Here is a 15,350-nt window from a genome sequence, read left to right on the forward strand (position 1 = left end):
TAGAAGGCAAATGTTTTGAGCATGATGATGGCAACAAATGTACATATGTGCTTGACGCAATGGATGTATGTATGGACTGTGATAAGAATTGTACGAGCCCTCAATAAAATGATTTAAAAAAAGAAAAGTCTCTTACTCCTATTTCCCAATGGGCCAAGCTGGCTTTGGCTTCCTTTTCTCTCTGCCCTCACCAGGATACGGCTTCTGCAAGATGCATGCTCAGGACACAGTACAGAGGAAGACAGAAGTCTCCTACAAGGTCGGGGAAGGAGGTTGTGAGCCCTCATGTATTTCTTTCCATGTATCCGATATCCTACAGGCATAATTCTATTTCCCTAAGCGTAGTACTCACCTTAACCCGGTATGCTATCAGGACATCATAAAGTACAGTCTGATCTGGCGATAGACTGTACGTAAGTTCAGAGATCACTTATTCATAGATAGGGTTGTCATCCTGCTAGGGTCTGGCTGAACTGGTTTCGATTTAACGGACAAACAGTTCCATAAGGAGCTATCACAATCCTGGGGCTACCTCACTTCTGGGGTGCCCTCCCTTTTTATATGATGTTTGAGTAAGGTTTCTAAGCCTGGGAGTGTACTACCTAAGAAATTGTCAAGGTCCTGGTAATGAGAGTCTCCTATCTTCTCTTCTATCCCTGCTCCCTCCCCCTCAATCTGAACTCTGAGCTCAGGGTGAAGTTCTGGGAGCTCATGGGTGGGGAAGGTGCTGGAACAGAACTTCTTATTTATGATATAAAACCCCAAACAGCTGCCGTGCAACTGATTCCAATTCATGGTGACCCCATATTGCCAAAAAAAATATGGGATGCCTCATTAAATCTGAATTTCAGGTAAATAGTGAACTATCTCTTTTTTTAGGAGAAAATATATGTACAATGCAATACTCAAAACTTAATGGAAGTATTAATGTAATTATACACTATTTGGGACATGCACTAAAAAAAATTGCTCTTTTCCCAAAATTCAAATTTAACTGGATGTATCCGTGTTGGTAAGGCCCTAAATCTGGCAGCCCTAATTAATGACAATCAGTAAATAACCTTAAACTTGAAAACTGGAATTCTCAGGTATATATCATGTCTTCAATTGTCCACCGGAAGGTCCTTAAACCATCAGAATTTTTAAAAAGGAAAAAACGTCAACCCTGAAAGCAGCAGGGTCAGACAGAGGCAGTCTGGAACACTAAGATGCTTAAGCGGCTGGAAATGTTTTATTGGTTCACTGCAGACAGAGACCAAGTTGGCTGGTGTTTCAAGAGCATAGGATGTGGTAGCCATGTGAAAATGTCCTTGTCAGCACACCTTGTAGAGATGAGCTCAAAGTTTCTTCTCATTTCCTGGAAAGGGAGTGGGGAGTTTGAAAGCAAAGCGTTATAGGAATGCTTAGAAATCTAAAGGAAATCTGCACTGCCAAAGTCAGAAAACCCAGAGATCAATACAGTACAATAAAATGTAACTGCACTGCCTCAGGAAACGTAAAACATCAACAAAGTTGACCAAAAAGTTATGACTTTTTTTTCTTGAAAAACACTAACACAGATTCAGTACAAAAGGGAAAACGCCAAATGATACCTATAGACAAAGCTGGCTGATTCTCACTTTGTTATTTTCAAGACTCATCATTTCTATGAAAAAGAAAGAAATATCACCCCCATGCTTTGATTATTGACACCGTGTAGTACAATTTCAAATGAAAACATTATTACTATAGAAGCTAATATGGAGTACATCCATATTTTATTTGCCATGTAATTGTAAACAATTGAAATCTAATGAGTAAAACTTACTGGAAGTGTATAAAAATATCTACTTATGTAATTAACTGCTAATCATCAAACTGTGAAACCAGATGAGCCACGGAATCACCTAAGTTTTGTAGCAGATAATCCAATTGGTCTTGTTGCTGTTAAAAAAACCTAAAGTGACAAATAATGAGAATAGTGATACCAGGAGGGGGAGGGGAAGGTGGGAGGAGAGAAGGGGATCTGATCACAAGCATCTACATATAACCCCCTCCCAGGGGGATGGACAACAGAGAAGTGGGTGAAGGGAGACATCAGCCAGTGTAAGACATGAAAAATAATAATTTATAAATTATCAAGGGTTCATGAGGGAGGGAGTAAAAAGAAGGTGGGGGGGAGAGGGGAAAACTGGGGAGCCGATACCAAGGGCTCAAGTAGAAAGAAACTTTTGAAAATGATGATGGCAACAAATGTAAAATTGCGCTTGGCACAATGGATGGATGGATGGATTGCGATAAGAGCTGAACGATTTTTTAGAAAGTTGTATGATTACAATGTAATCATTAATAAAATGATTTTAAAAACTTAAATTGCCATGTAAAATGTAACTCTCATCAAAAGCATCTCCAGCCAAGATCCTACAGATGAAATGGGAGTTGGTGTGGCCAGTCCACCCCTCACTGCGGTCCAGACTTATCATAAGGCTGCAGCGCAGAGCAGAACTGCACTCTCTGGATGTCCAAGGTTATAGATCCTTAGGGAAGCAGACTTCTACATCGTCCTCTCATGGGCAGCTCGCTGGTGGGATCAAGCTACTAACCTTTGGGTTAGCAGCGTTTGCTTTAACCACTAGGCCACCAGGGCCCCTTGGTCACCCGGGTGAGATGGAGTGAGGCAGCTCTGGTGGGTGAGGAATACTATTCTCTGGAGACGTGTGGGGCAAAGGGTATGGGTATGGGAGAGTTTATACCCAGCAATGAGAGTCGGCCAGGGTAGAAGCAGCGCTTTCCAGTGCAGGAGGGAGAGGCGGTGAGTATCTGCTTAGGTGGGGCCAGGGGAAGCTGCCAAGGGGGAGGCACAGGATACAGCCAGTGAGAGGTGCCTGAGGCCGCTTCAGTTCCCTGCTTTAAAGGAACAATATTCCACCGAACTATGACTTCAGAGTAAAATAAACAAGAAGTATCAGTTGCCTTCGAGTTCATTCTGACTCAGGGCCACCCAGAGTATGTCGGACTTGTTGAACTTGCTCCATAGGGTCTTTAGTGGATTTTTGTGTGGCTGGAGTAGATAGCCAGTCCATTCTTCTGAAGTGCTTCTGGGTGGACCTATAGCAGCACTTTTTCAGCTAAGAGCCAAACATCTCAAACATCTGCACCACTTGGAGTGGGAGACACATGGGAACTGGGGAGAAAACGGAATGCTGACTGAGACATTGCAGGGATTGTAACCAATGTCACCGATCAATTTATGTAAGAGCTGCTGATTGGAAAACGAATTTGCTATGTAAACTTTCACCCAAATCACAATAAATTATAGTGGAAAAGAGGGCGAGCAAGAAAGGGAACCTATTTTCACCCTACCTAGTCACTTCCTCCAGCAAATTCCCTGACCCCACCCCAGCCAGTCATTGAGTTCCATTTCCCTTTTTGCTTTTAGTGTTTAAGAAATGATCACTCATACAAAGAGCTACTCTTGTTGTTGGGGCAGCTTTCTAAACTCTGCGCTTCTTGAAGGCAAAGCGGCTTCGCACCTGTAGCAAAGGGCCTTGCACACAGATGGGCGCTCACATGAATTAAGGGAGGCGGTACCCAAGCCGCTGCTATTTAAAAGCACCAATTCATGTGCTATTAATCTGAAAAATAAAACAAGCCAGAATCACTCAGAGACCATTCTGTCTTTACAGTTCGAGAGAGACCGAAGTACAAAGCCGGAAAGAAGCAAGTGTAATAGAGGTCAGACTCCTGAGCGCTCAGGTTGGCACCCTGCACCAGCATTGACAGCCAGAATGAATGAAAGTCCTGTCAGCGTGTTATGCGTACTGGGGGAAAGAACAAACCGAAATACTATCGACGGAACAGCTCTCTCATTTCTATAGACTTGTCCATTTGATCTTAACCCCAAAGCTTCTTTGACACGATCAACCAAAGCTTAGCAACTGAAGACAGGAGGCACATGAAAACCCATTAGATGATCTAGTCCATTGCTTTAGGCCATGTGCACAGTTATGCCTTCCTTACAGATATATTTTCTTGAGCTTTTATCTAATTGTCAATAGACTTACTCTAATTTTAAAAATCATTTTACTCTAAATATTTTAAAATCTCTTCCACCCCCGCCCCCACAAGCTTATTCCACTTAGGTACCTCTTAAATCCGACAGCTTTTCTGAAACTTCTATTTCAATTTATCTTATTTAAATTTTATCCTATGGCTCCTAGCTATACCCTTTCCCGTCACCATCTTGCAGATGTTTTCATATCCCTTTTTAGGCATAATTTAACCATGCTCCACACATTACCTTGAGTAGACAGTGCATGGTATAAATTACAGAAAACAGCGATGTGTGAAGACATTCTGTGGTGAATAAATTAAAGCACTAATTTCAAACATATCAAACTAGCACTTTTTAAATCTGTGGTTCCTATAATTTTCAGACACGTTTCTAAGATCTTTGGAATGGGGGTGGTGGCGGTAGATTCAGTGGTAGAGAATGGTTTCATAGCCTAAAACTTCTCCCTTTACTTCATGGGTGGGAGCTCTGCCATGCCTATGACTAGTGAACACAGGAAGAATCTGTGCATGAGGATCTGGTGCAGACACCCTGCTCAGATTGAAGGAGATGTTGGCATTCAGACCTGTAGGCGAAAAGATGGGGTTGAGCAACTCACCAGATAGAACTGTCCCTCCTCTGAGAGAGAAGAGAGAAAAAAGATCTCTGCTGACTGGGAGAAGACTTGAAAATTGAGTGTCTGTGCACCTTGGTACAGTGAATGGGAATTCACTGAAGTAGTGAACCTGTTCTAGAATATTACGAAGGAAAAACATATATGAAACTTAACTCAAACCTAACCAAAATCTATGTACAAGGGGGAAACTTTGCCAGCAGGTTTTCCTGGGATGCTGGGGTTTCTGGTTTGTATGACTGATAAGAAACCGGATCATCTACATAAAATTCACACACACACACACACACACACACACACACACACACACTTCTAAGCTATGAGACTTGGGGAAAAGAATCAAGTCTACCTCTGTCTCCAGTTTTCTTCTTCATAGCACTTGTACCACTTCTATCATATTTTAAACGTATTTCCCTATTCCCTGACAGGAACTTCGTTTTATCCTCTTCTTTTCTGCATCCCCAGGAACTAGATAGAACACCACCTGGACTGTCGTAGGGAGTCATATTGTTGAATGAAGTTATTAATTTGCCACCGATTCCTCCACTTAGGAATCAAACGGAAAGATATCCTTCATCTCTGTATACTGAAAGGAGTTGGATGAAACATAATACTGTTGATAAACTATGGGAGGAAATTTTTGAGATTCTTAAAAGATTTGCGATAGTATTCATCATTAAAGCAGTATGATCTTGTGGATGGCATGGGACATGTGGCGAGAGTATGTGTCTTTATTCATCTCTCTGTAACAGCTTATAAAGAAGCCATGGTGGTGGAGCGGTTAGAAATTGGGCTGCTAACTGCCAGGTCAACAGTTCGAAACCACCAGCAGCTGTGAGGGAGAGAGACGAGGCTTTCTACTCCCCATAAAGCGCTACAGTCCCTGTGGGGCTGCTGTGAATGACTTGGCCTCCACTAGAGAGCAGTGAGTTTGGTTGTTCGGTTGAATGGCTTACACGCCGGGCCTGGCACAAGACAGTCAGAACGAGCCCATAGGAATAACTAAGCTACAACAGTCTGGCTGCGAACCCGAAAAGGTTGCCAGGTAGAACAAAACCAGTGGTGGCATGAGCACAAAACAGACAAAACACCTGGAGATCTTCCATCAACATGACAAGCAGGGAAACCCTAGGGGGCGTTCTGGCCTGTCACGTGGGGCACTAGCTGGCACCCAGGAACAACCACAAGGCCCTTGGGTAGTGAGTGCACAAGGCTGATGCTCATCCACTAATCAACTCCATGGCTGTGAGTGTGTGAGTGTGTCTTAGCCACGAGTCCAAGTATTTGCATGCATTCGTTCACCTGGGAGGAGGGCAATCCAGTCTCCAGGTAAAGCAAATTAGCATAAGTGAACACATTCACTATCTTAGTTGTCGAGGGCACAAACCAAACCGCCCTGCTTTGCTCTGTTTGGGGACACTGGAGCTGGCGGAACGGTAGGCTTTGTCAACAGAGGGCACTAGAGGGACACTGCAAAGCCATAAGCCCAGGAAGACCCTTCCCTTTCAGGGTCTGGGCCTCCATTGTTACTATTCAGCGTGGAGCCCAGTGGCCAGCTTGGAGCCGGTCCAGCTGTGCCTTCAGGCCACATTCTTACAAGCAGCTGCTTCTACAAGCCAGCAGGGCCCTCCCCTTCTGGCGAGCCTGTGGCCATCACAGGGTGAGTGTTACCTGGAGTCACATCTTCCTTAAGACTCAACCTCAGATTTGGTGAGACCGTCTCCTGACCCTTAGTTCTTCTATTGTCTGCTCGTGCTAAAGCCTGAAGTAGTTGCTTTTGGGGGTACCTGCTCCTCCTGCACGTTAGCCTTACCTTAACCCCTATAGGAGTTAAGCCTCTTCTACCAGTCAACAGTTCCTATGGCAAACTGTTCATGATGTGGTTGGTACTTTATACTATGGTACTATCTTTTATTAGTGCCTGGATTTCCCAGGATCCTGCCATTAGGAAGCAATAAAACTGGGGTCCAAAGCCAAGATGTCTGACAGCAGAGAAACACTCCACACTACTAGGCTCAAAACAACAACAAAACACAGTTACCCTCCAGTCAACTCTGACTCGAGGCCACGTGCTTGCATGTCCCCAGAGAATATAATAGCCCTGGTCAGCATTAAAGATTATTTCGCTCCCTCCACGTGGACCACCAAGCGGGGCTGAGGTGAGCATGCTACCATGAAATGTGTCTGACTCCATTTATTTCAATATTTCTCTTCTATCGCTCATGCTCTCTCTAACTTTACTATGATCTTTACTTATTATTGCTGCACAATTGCACCTACCGGACCCGTAATGATGCGTTAGGGGCTGGCTTCCCCTGGCGTTCCCTCAGTGTGCTGGCACCACCAACTTTTCAGCCAGCAGCTGAATGAACGCACTGATCTTTTGCATCATCGCCGTTTCGGTTATGTGAGAAAAATTCAAGTTAACTTCTATTGTCTAAACAACTTTGCAGGAATTATTCACATATCTAAGAGTTTCACTCAATGACAAAAAAATTAATTCTGTGGCATAATAGCCCAAGTGTAAGGTACTCAATTTGATCTTTTCCACTGTAGCATGGACTAGTCCCACAACTCTACATTTCAATTTCTCCAATCACTGTCACATTCAGGGTTTCAGGTGAAGACAGCTTTTGTACGATTATCTCTGCAGATAAGGAAAAGATACTTGAAATGCAAATAGTATACAAAGGATTTAGACCAGCATCTAGAAAGAATGTCAAATTAGTGAAAGAGACCAGCCAACAACTCAACACCTTTGAACGGGATGTCCAAAGGGTCAAAATGTGGTTAACAACAACAACAACAACAGAATGTGGTTAGCACCATTGGTCAAGTGGGGAATGCAAATTAAAGCCACGATGAAATCCCACTAAATTGACACCCTCCCCCTCCAATGGCTAAAATGAAAAGGGCTGACAATTTCTAGAGCTGGTACAGATTTGGAATAACTGGAATGCTCGTCCACTGCAGATGGGAGGGTCCATTGGTGCAACCACAGTGGACATATCATCCAAAAAGACCAGCTAACTGCTGCAGCAGGGCATCATGGCTGGGAATGGAGAGGCTCGGCTCAGCAAAAAACAAGGGATATCTTCAACGAGATGGACTAAATAACAGCCAACAACGAACACAAATCTATCAATGACCATGAAGATGGCACAAGACAGGGTAGTGTCTCATCCTGTTATATGTACTGTCACTATGAGGTGGCATCACCTTAATGGCACCTAATAGCAACAACCAGAGCTCAAAATATATGTGCACGTCCCTACCCCCAGCCAGTCCTGGGGCTTTGGGGCTTGGCTCAAGGGGAGTCCCTCTGGGACATGGGGATACAGTGAATGATATGACCCTTTGCTGGGCATGCCTACACAGTAGGGTGTGCTGGGCCTTCCCTAGGGTATCCCATATGGGCTCCAATAAATTTCTTCCCTTTTGCTTAAAAAATACATATAAACACACACACACCATAATTCAGCAATTCCAGTTGTGGGCATATGCACAAGGGAAAATTAGCTATATCCAACAAAACCATATATAAAAATGCCTAAGACTATCTACCATAATAACCAAAAGCCAGCCAGCCCACCCACTTGCATCAAGTCAATTCAACTCAGTGACCCTCTAGAAGAGACCTGCTCCACAGGTTTCCAAGGCTGTAAATCTTTAGAGAACAGACTGCCTCATTTTCCTCCCAAGGAGTCGGTAGTAATTAAACATGCTAACCTTTAAGTTATCAATCAGATGCTTAACCCGCTGCGCCACGAGGGCTCCTTATACTAACAGCTGAATATATAACTAGGCACCCTCCTTCTGTTTCTTGTGGGCATAACTCACGCTTCCACTTTCCTGGATAGCTTTAACAAACCCATTTATTTTCTTGCAGTTTAGGAGGGTAGGTGCATGCATTCATACACCTAGCTTTCTGTCAGCTCTGGAGGAAGGTTCTTGTCTCTTCTGAGCTTCTCTTCCTGGGTCATCTTCATGGGGCTTGGAATGTCTCTACCCTTACCTCTGCTTACTAGTTTAATTCCTTCTCTATCCCGATTATCTCAGCATAACACAGCTCCTTCCCAAACGGGCTTATACACACAGTCACGGAGGTAAAGATTGACAACACATATTTTGGGAGACATAATTCACTTCTTAGCCTGCCATTCTTTGGCCTTGCAAAGTTCATGTTCTTGCCACATGAAATACATTTACCCCATCACATCACCACAAGTCTTAAATCAACTCCAAGCCCCAAATCTCTCCAAAATCACTTAGATCGTATATGCATGAGAGTAGGTGTGTTCCATCCCGAGGCAAAATTCAGCCCCATCTGTGAACCTTTGACATTTAGATGACAAGTTATCTGCCTCTAAAATACAATAGAATAAGCAGAAGATAGATATTTCCATTACAAATGGGATACATTGGAGGGAAAAAGGGAATAAACAAGCACCAACCAAGGTCAAAACACAACAGAATAAATTCTATTAGCACTCAAGGGCTTCAAAATTATCCTGCGTTCTCTGAGATTATCCGGGCAACTGCCTTACTCTCCAGACTTTTGGTGTGGGCCATGCCTTCTGGATTGGGGTGGAGACTTCACAGACCTGTGTTTTAGCTCTGTCCCTCCAGGCCGACTGGGATAGCAACTCAGCTCCTTTCGCTTTGGGTGGCCCCTTCTCCTAGTTCATCTGAGTAGTGACCTCATCTTCTCCGTCCTTGGCAGGCCCTTTGCCCTTGGGTATGTCAGCTTTCCTCCTCAGCTTTGGGTAGTGGTCCTGTCCTCTGGTACAGCACCCCACACTCCAGAAGTTGAAGATAGGATTTTTTTGGAATCAAGGAGGGTCTGCTTCCTGGTCTCCTTCCAACAGTCCTGCTAACCCCCAAGATGCTTGAGGGATAGTCCTTTTTTGGGAAGACAACTGATACAGCTCCTTTGATTTGTCTCCTGCGTATAACATTCCAGGAGGCAGACAGCATGCTTTCTTCCTCTGTCTCCTAAGCTGATAGCTTTTCTGCTGTGAGAGTTGGTCAGATTCATTAGTCATAGGTTTATTCTCTTTAGTAAGAGACCATATAGCCACATGCTTGGTGAAAATTCTAGGATATGGGTCCTTAGTTTGTACAACAGAATTTTCCAAATCTGTGCCCTCTTTTCACAGTTCATCATTAGAACCATTAGTTTCAATTTTTTAAATTATTATTATTATTATTTTATTTTTATTTTTTTTAGTTTCACATTTTACTGTAGGTGGCAAGCAGATACCACACGCCCCCTCTAATATCTTGTTTAGAAATCTCCTCAGCCGAGTAAATATCAAATTAAATCACGTACAAGTTCTACTTCCCACCAAACATTTAAATGCAATTCAGACAAATTATTTGCCACTGCATAAAACGTATTAGCCTTCCTTCACTATTCCTATGCACACTGCACATATCTTATTTTGAAGTAAAACACAAACGGGGCAAAAAACACCCGGTGGGCCACATAAATGTCCTCGGTGGGCCGCAGGTGGCCCGCGGGCCGTAGTTTGAGGACACCTGCTCTAAAGCAATAGGGACTTTACAACTTTTCCAGGCCTCACCCTTTATTCAATTCTAAAACCACTTTCACATGTTAGGTAGTTGTTAGTACGGCAGTGGTGTCCAGAGGGGCTGCTAAGCCGCCAAGTCAGAAGTCTGAAAGTACCAGCCACGCCACAGGAGAAAGAGGAAGCGTTCTACTCCCGCAGAGCCACTGTCCTGGAAACCCGCAGGGAAAGTCCTACCCTGGCCTGCAGCGCCTCTGAGTCGGAATGGCAAGGAGTTTGGTGTCGGTTTGGCTTATGCACCACCCCACTCTTCTGGTCCCCAAATCTATGTGGGTTACTAGTGCTGCAGCCCCGCAACACAAGTGGGTGGCTTTAACAAACAGAAATTTGCTTTCTCATAGTTTAGAAGGCTACAAGTTTAAATTCTCTCTGTCACCTCTGGTAGACAATCCTTGTGTGTCCTGAGCTTCTGCTCCTGAGTGAGCTTCATGTGGTGGGGCCTCTCTCTTCCCACATCACTGCTTACTTATTTGCTTAATCTCTTATATCTCACAAGCGATTGACTCAAGCCATATATCCTGTCCTATTAACATAATAAACACAACCCATTCATACTCTGGGGGGACATCATTTAGTCCATGGTGAAGGACTACTTTTTCCAGGGCACATCTGATTGGGGATTGTCATAAGAGGGAACCTAGTATTTACATTTATTAATCTTCTTGAAGGAGTCCCAAAATTTAATAAATAAGTACGAAATTAATGACAGGATTTTCAATTCATAAGATTTCCATCAGTTACAAAATTTAAGCACAATACCAATCTGCTTATCTCTTTTTTGTTATTAGTAAAACAATTAAACAATAAGCAAGTGGTAGTCATATCCTGATTCAATCTTCCTCTAATATCAGAGTTATACAGTGGGGTAGCCAATTAGTCATATGTGGCTACTGACCACTTGAACTTTGGCTACTCCAAGTTGATTTGTCTTCTGAGTGTTAAATATATACTGGATTTTGAAACTCGGTACCCCTAAAAGAGCAAGATAGTTCCTTAATATTTTATATTGACTACATGTTTTAATTATTACTTTATTAGGCTAGATAAGCTACATTAAAATTACTTTTGCCAGTTTTACTTTTTTAAATGTGGCTAAAGAAAATGTTAATTAACATATATACATTATATTTCTATTGGATCACTCACTCACTCACTCACTGCCATCCAGTCAATGCTGATGCACATAGACCCTGTAGAACAGGGCAGACCTGTCCCTGTGGGTTCCCAAGACTGTAACTGTTTATGGAAGTAGAGAGCCCCATCTTTCTCCCTTCTCCTGGATAGTTCTAGACCAGTGGTTCTCAACCTTCCTAATGCTGTGGCCCTTTAACACAGTTCCTCATGTGGTGGTGCCCCCCCCACAATAAAATTATTATTGTTGCTACTTCATCACTGTCATTCTGCTACTGTTATGAATCAGGTGACCCCTGAGAAAGGGTCATTCCATCCCCAAAGGGGTATTGACCCACAGGTTGAGAATCACAGTTCTAGATAAAGATGAAAATTTTCATAAAACTACCCTCAGTATGGAGTTTCCAGAAGAGTCCTAATAAAAGAGGGGGGGTTGGTTACTTAGTGTTTTCTGAACAAACTGCTAGTCTTAGTCAAAGGTTAAAGCCTATGTTTAATCTTTGATCTACAATCAATGAGTTTAGAATGGTCACATACCAGATATTCTGCCTACAGGAAGCCTGGGAGTCACTGGGCAGTGTTCACTGAATTTTTTTTGAAGTGTAAATGAACTTTTTAAAATTAATAAATCTTTTTATTGGGGCTCATACAACTCTTATCACAATCCATACATACATCAATTGAGCAAAGCACCCTTATACATTCGTTGCACTCGTCATTCTCAAAATTCACCTTCCACTTGGGTTCCTGGAATCAGTTCGGTTTCCTTTTTTCCCCCTTCCCCTCCCTCCCCGCTCCCCCCTGGTCCCTTGATAGTTTATAAATAATTATTATATCTTATCTTACACTCCCCGGCGTCTCCCCTCACCCACCTTCCCATCACCCATCTCCCAGAGAGGAGGTTACACATAGATCTCCAAGATCGGTTCTCCCTTTCTACACCCCCTTCCCTCCTGGTGTCGCCACTCCCACCGCTGGTGTTGAGGGGTTAGTCTGTCCTAGATTCACTGAATTTTTTTAGTAGCATATACAGCTGTACATCTAAAACATTTGGAGTTTTAAGTTATTGAAGCAGAGAAATGACCTTTGTGGATTTCCTAGAGGACCTCCCGCGGACACTCCTACCACCACACCACAGCAAATTCATCACATGGAGTCCACGCTGGCTCAGAGAGCCCTCTGTGAGCTTCCGAGACTAACAGTTACAGGAGTACAAAGCCTCATCTTTCTCCCACTCTTAACACGGATGTAATTAACTTTTACCTACTTCATGTTAGCTATATGTATATAAAATACATATAAAATACATTGCATTGTGTAGAATGAAGATTTGCTGATTTCTCTGCGGACTAATTGATCCGGCCTGAGCTGTGACCAATTTATAGACCATCATTGGAGGCCTACATAGATCAAAGGAAAATTACTTAGTTAAAATAGATATATTCGCAACTGTGTAGAAAACATCCGCTTCACTAAATGGAATTCATAGCCCTACTTGAACTGAAAATACCAGTGTTAATATCTCCCCTAGGGATCTGCTTCTTGCTATAGCACCTTCAATGTCTTTCAACATAATGAAATTTCACTTTATGCTCAAATACAGGAAGGTTCCTCAACCAGCACAACTCTGTCTTGGGTCCTTTGACGTATTTTAAAAGGGACGGGTCCCAGGGTGAGAACAGTACAATATGCTTTTTTTCTCAAAGAAATTTTCTCCCCCACCCTAAAATTCAAAGGATGGGGTGGGATGGGGTGGGAGAGAATCAAATAGGGTAGTTAATTTAATCCTCGCCGTCTTTTTAATCCCCTCTGCTACCTTTTAGGACTCTTGGGGTCTAAGAATCCCAAAACAATTTTTTTTCAACGCAGAATTGCCCTCTGTCCTACATACATTTTTGGGGAGACGGCCTAGAACAGTGACAAAAGTGGCCACAAAGGTCAAGAACCTCTTGTCTAGGGGCTTTTTTTAGCACCCGGAATGAACAGTTCTCTTATTTCCAGGAAAGGCGTAAAGAGCCTTCCCATATACTGTGCTTTCCCACCGAAGAACTCAAGATCTGTGCCCAGCTCCGTCTCCACTACTTTGTTACATTGTTTTTCTCTGTGAGTGTTCATGTCCGCTGCCTGCAACTTCTCTCTTGCCGGGCAGTTCTCCACTGTCTGTCTGAAAGAACAGACCCTGCGCCCCTCTCCTTATTTAAACGGGACCCATGGCAGGTACGTGCAGCTCCATTTATGAGCACACCCTTTCCTACCTGGCTTTAACCTTTTGGTGACGTGAATTGGCCGTGGTGCTTGACTCCACCAGGAGTCGACAGAGTTTCTGTTTTGGTCTAGAAACAGTAACTTTGGAGAAGGTACCTGGAAGCTTGCTAGATCACATTCCTGGATTGGCCTTCCTTAGGGGGTGTGTGTGTGTAAAATGAGTTATTATTCCCTCTCTTCAGAGCATATAAAACGAGTAACTGATTTATCTGTGTGTCAATTATTTGGACATTCTTATGACACCAAGTGGCAGTCTCCTGGCCTGGCCTTCCCTAGAGGATTAGGCACCCACTGACAGAGTCCCCTTCACCCTTTGCACCCTCTCCAAACCCCACGTTCCAAGTTCCCTGCCTGAACATAACTCCAGGGATTCATCCCACCCTTCGTGCACTGGAGGAATAACTGGAGCGGACTCTTGTCCTGACACCTCTCGGCGCTAAAAATGAAAATCTTTTCGTTTTCGTGTAGCGTGCAGGCTGTTAAGTTTTGGGGTTCCCCTCCCTTTGAAAACTTGCCTAAAATCAGTGGGTCTGGCCGTTCGACGTGGGGCAGCTCCGGGTGAAAGGAGCAGGTTGGCCCCGGACTATTCATCCAGGCCATCGGCCTCGGGGAGCGCGGCGAAGGGCGGCCCGGCCGCGGCCCTGACCAAGACCGAGGCCCGGGAGGAGGCTGCCTCCCTCCGGACCGGGCGCCCGGGGCAGGGCCCGGCTCCCGGACCCCGAGCCGCTCGAGTCAGGGGCCCCCGGAGGCCGGTCCCCAGGGGGCAGCCGGCCGGGCCCGGGCCGAGCGCGCCGCGCCGCGGCCTCCCCGTGCGCTCCGGGGCGCAGCGCAGCCGGCCGGGCGGGCGGGCGGCGGCGGCCCTCGGCCCCCGGGGATGGCGGCGGGCGGCGAGGGCGGGCTCGGCCAGCAGGTGGCCCCGGGGCCCCGGCGGCGCCGCCTCCTCCCCCCGCCCCCGGGCCCCTCCCCCCGCGGGGGCGGGGAGCGCCCCGACCCGGCTCCGCACCCCGCCGCCGCCGCCCTCGCTCGGCCCGCCCGCCCGCCGCGTCCCCGGGGCCGTGACCGCCGCCGCGTCCGGAGGCTGCGCCCAGGCCGGCCCCCCGCGCGCCCCCGGCCCGGCCCCGTCGGAAAGTTCCGCGTGGGGCTCGCCTGGCAAGCGACAAGGGGACCTCCGAGGGGGTGAGGGGGGCGGGGACGAGAAGCGGGCAACTTCTCCCCGGGAAAGCGCCTCCCACCGAGACCCGAAAGCTGGCGCACCCGAGTCCGCGCGTCCGAGGCGGCTTCTCCCCGCGGTGCTTCTCCCCCGCCGCCGCGCCGCCGCCGACCTGCGCCCCGGCCGCCCCGCCGCCGCCGCCGCGCCCCGCCGCCTCCCTGCCTCCCGCCGCCTTCCCGGCACCATGGAGTTCTCCGCGCGCAAAAGGAGCAGGAAATCGCCGAGCTTCAAACTGGTGAACCGAGGTAGGCGGCGGGCCCGGGGTCGCGCGGGGCGGCGGGCGGGAGCGCTTCCCGCGGCGTCCACGCCCGGGGCCGGCTGCCTGCACCCCCAAACGGCCCCCTCCCGCGCGGGGTGTCGGAGGAGGCGCCGCCGGAGCCGGGCCGCAGGAAAGTTGTGAGGTGTGTGTGTGTGTTGGGGGTGTGTGTGGAGGGGGGAGCAGGATGTTATTGAATGTAAACAAGTCGGAGGGCACATCAGGAAATTAGC

The 15,350-nt window shown here is 46.2% G+C and overlaps 1 protein-coding gene across 2 annotated transcripts in view; it reads left to right on the top strand.

Moving 5' to 3' along the window:
• Nucleotides 1-14,709: 14,709 nt before the first annotated feature.
• BEND7 (BEN domain containing 7) overlaps nt 14,710-15,350 on the top strand; it is a 114,077-nt gene continuing 113,436 nt past the window's right edge. The window contains exon 1 of one of the 2 annotated variants that reach the window (XM_075552355.1): nt 14,710-15,106. In XM_075552355.1, coding sequence (XP_075408470.1) covers nt 15,046-15,106 — 61 coding nt within the window. In that variant the 5' untranslated portion in view covers nt 14,710-15,045. The remainder of the gene's footprint in view (nt 15,107-15,350) is intronic. The other variant, XM_075552354.1, reaches the window with a different exon arrangement.

This window comes from Tenrec ecaudatus, chromosome 6, assembly GCF_050624435.1.
Source record: "Tenrec ecaudatus isolate mTenEca1 chromosome 6, mTenEca1.hap1, whole genome shotgun sequence".
Classification (NCBI taxonomy): domain Eukaryota; kingdom Metazoa; phylum Chordata; class Mammalia; order Afrosoricida; family Tenrecidae; genus Tenrec; species Tenrec ecaudatus.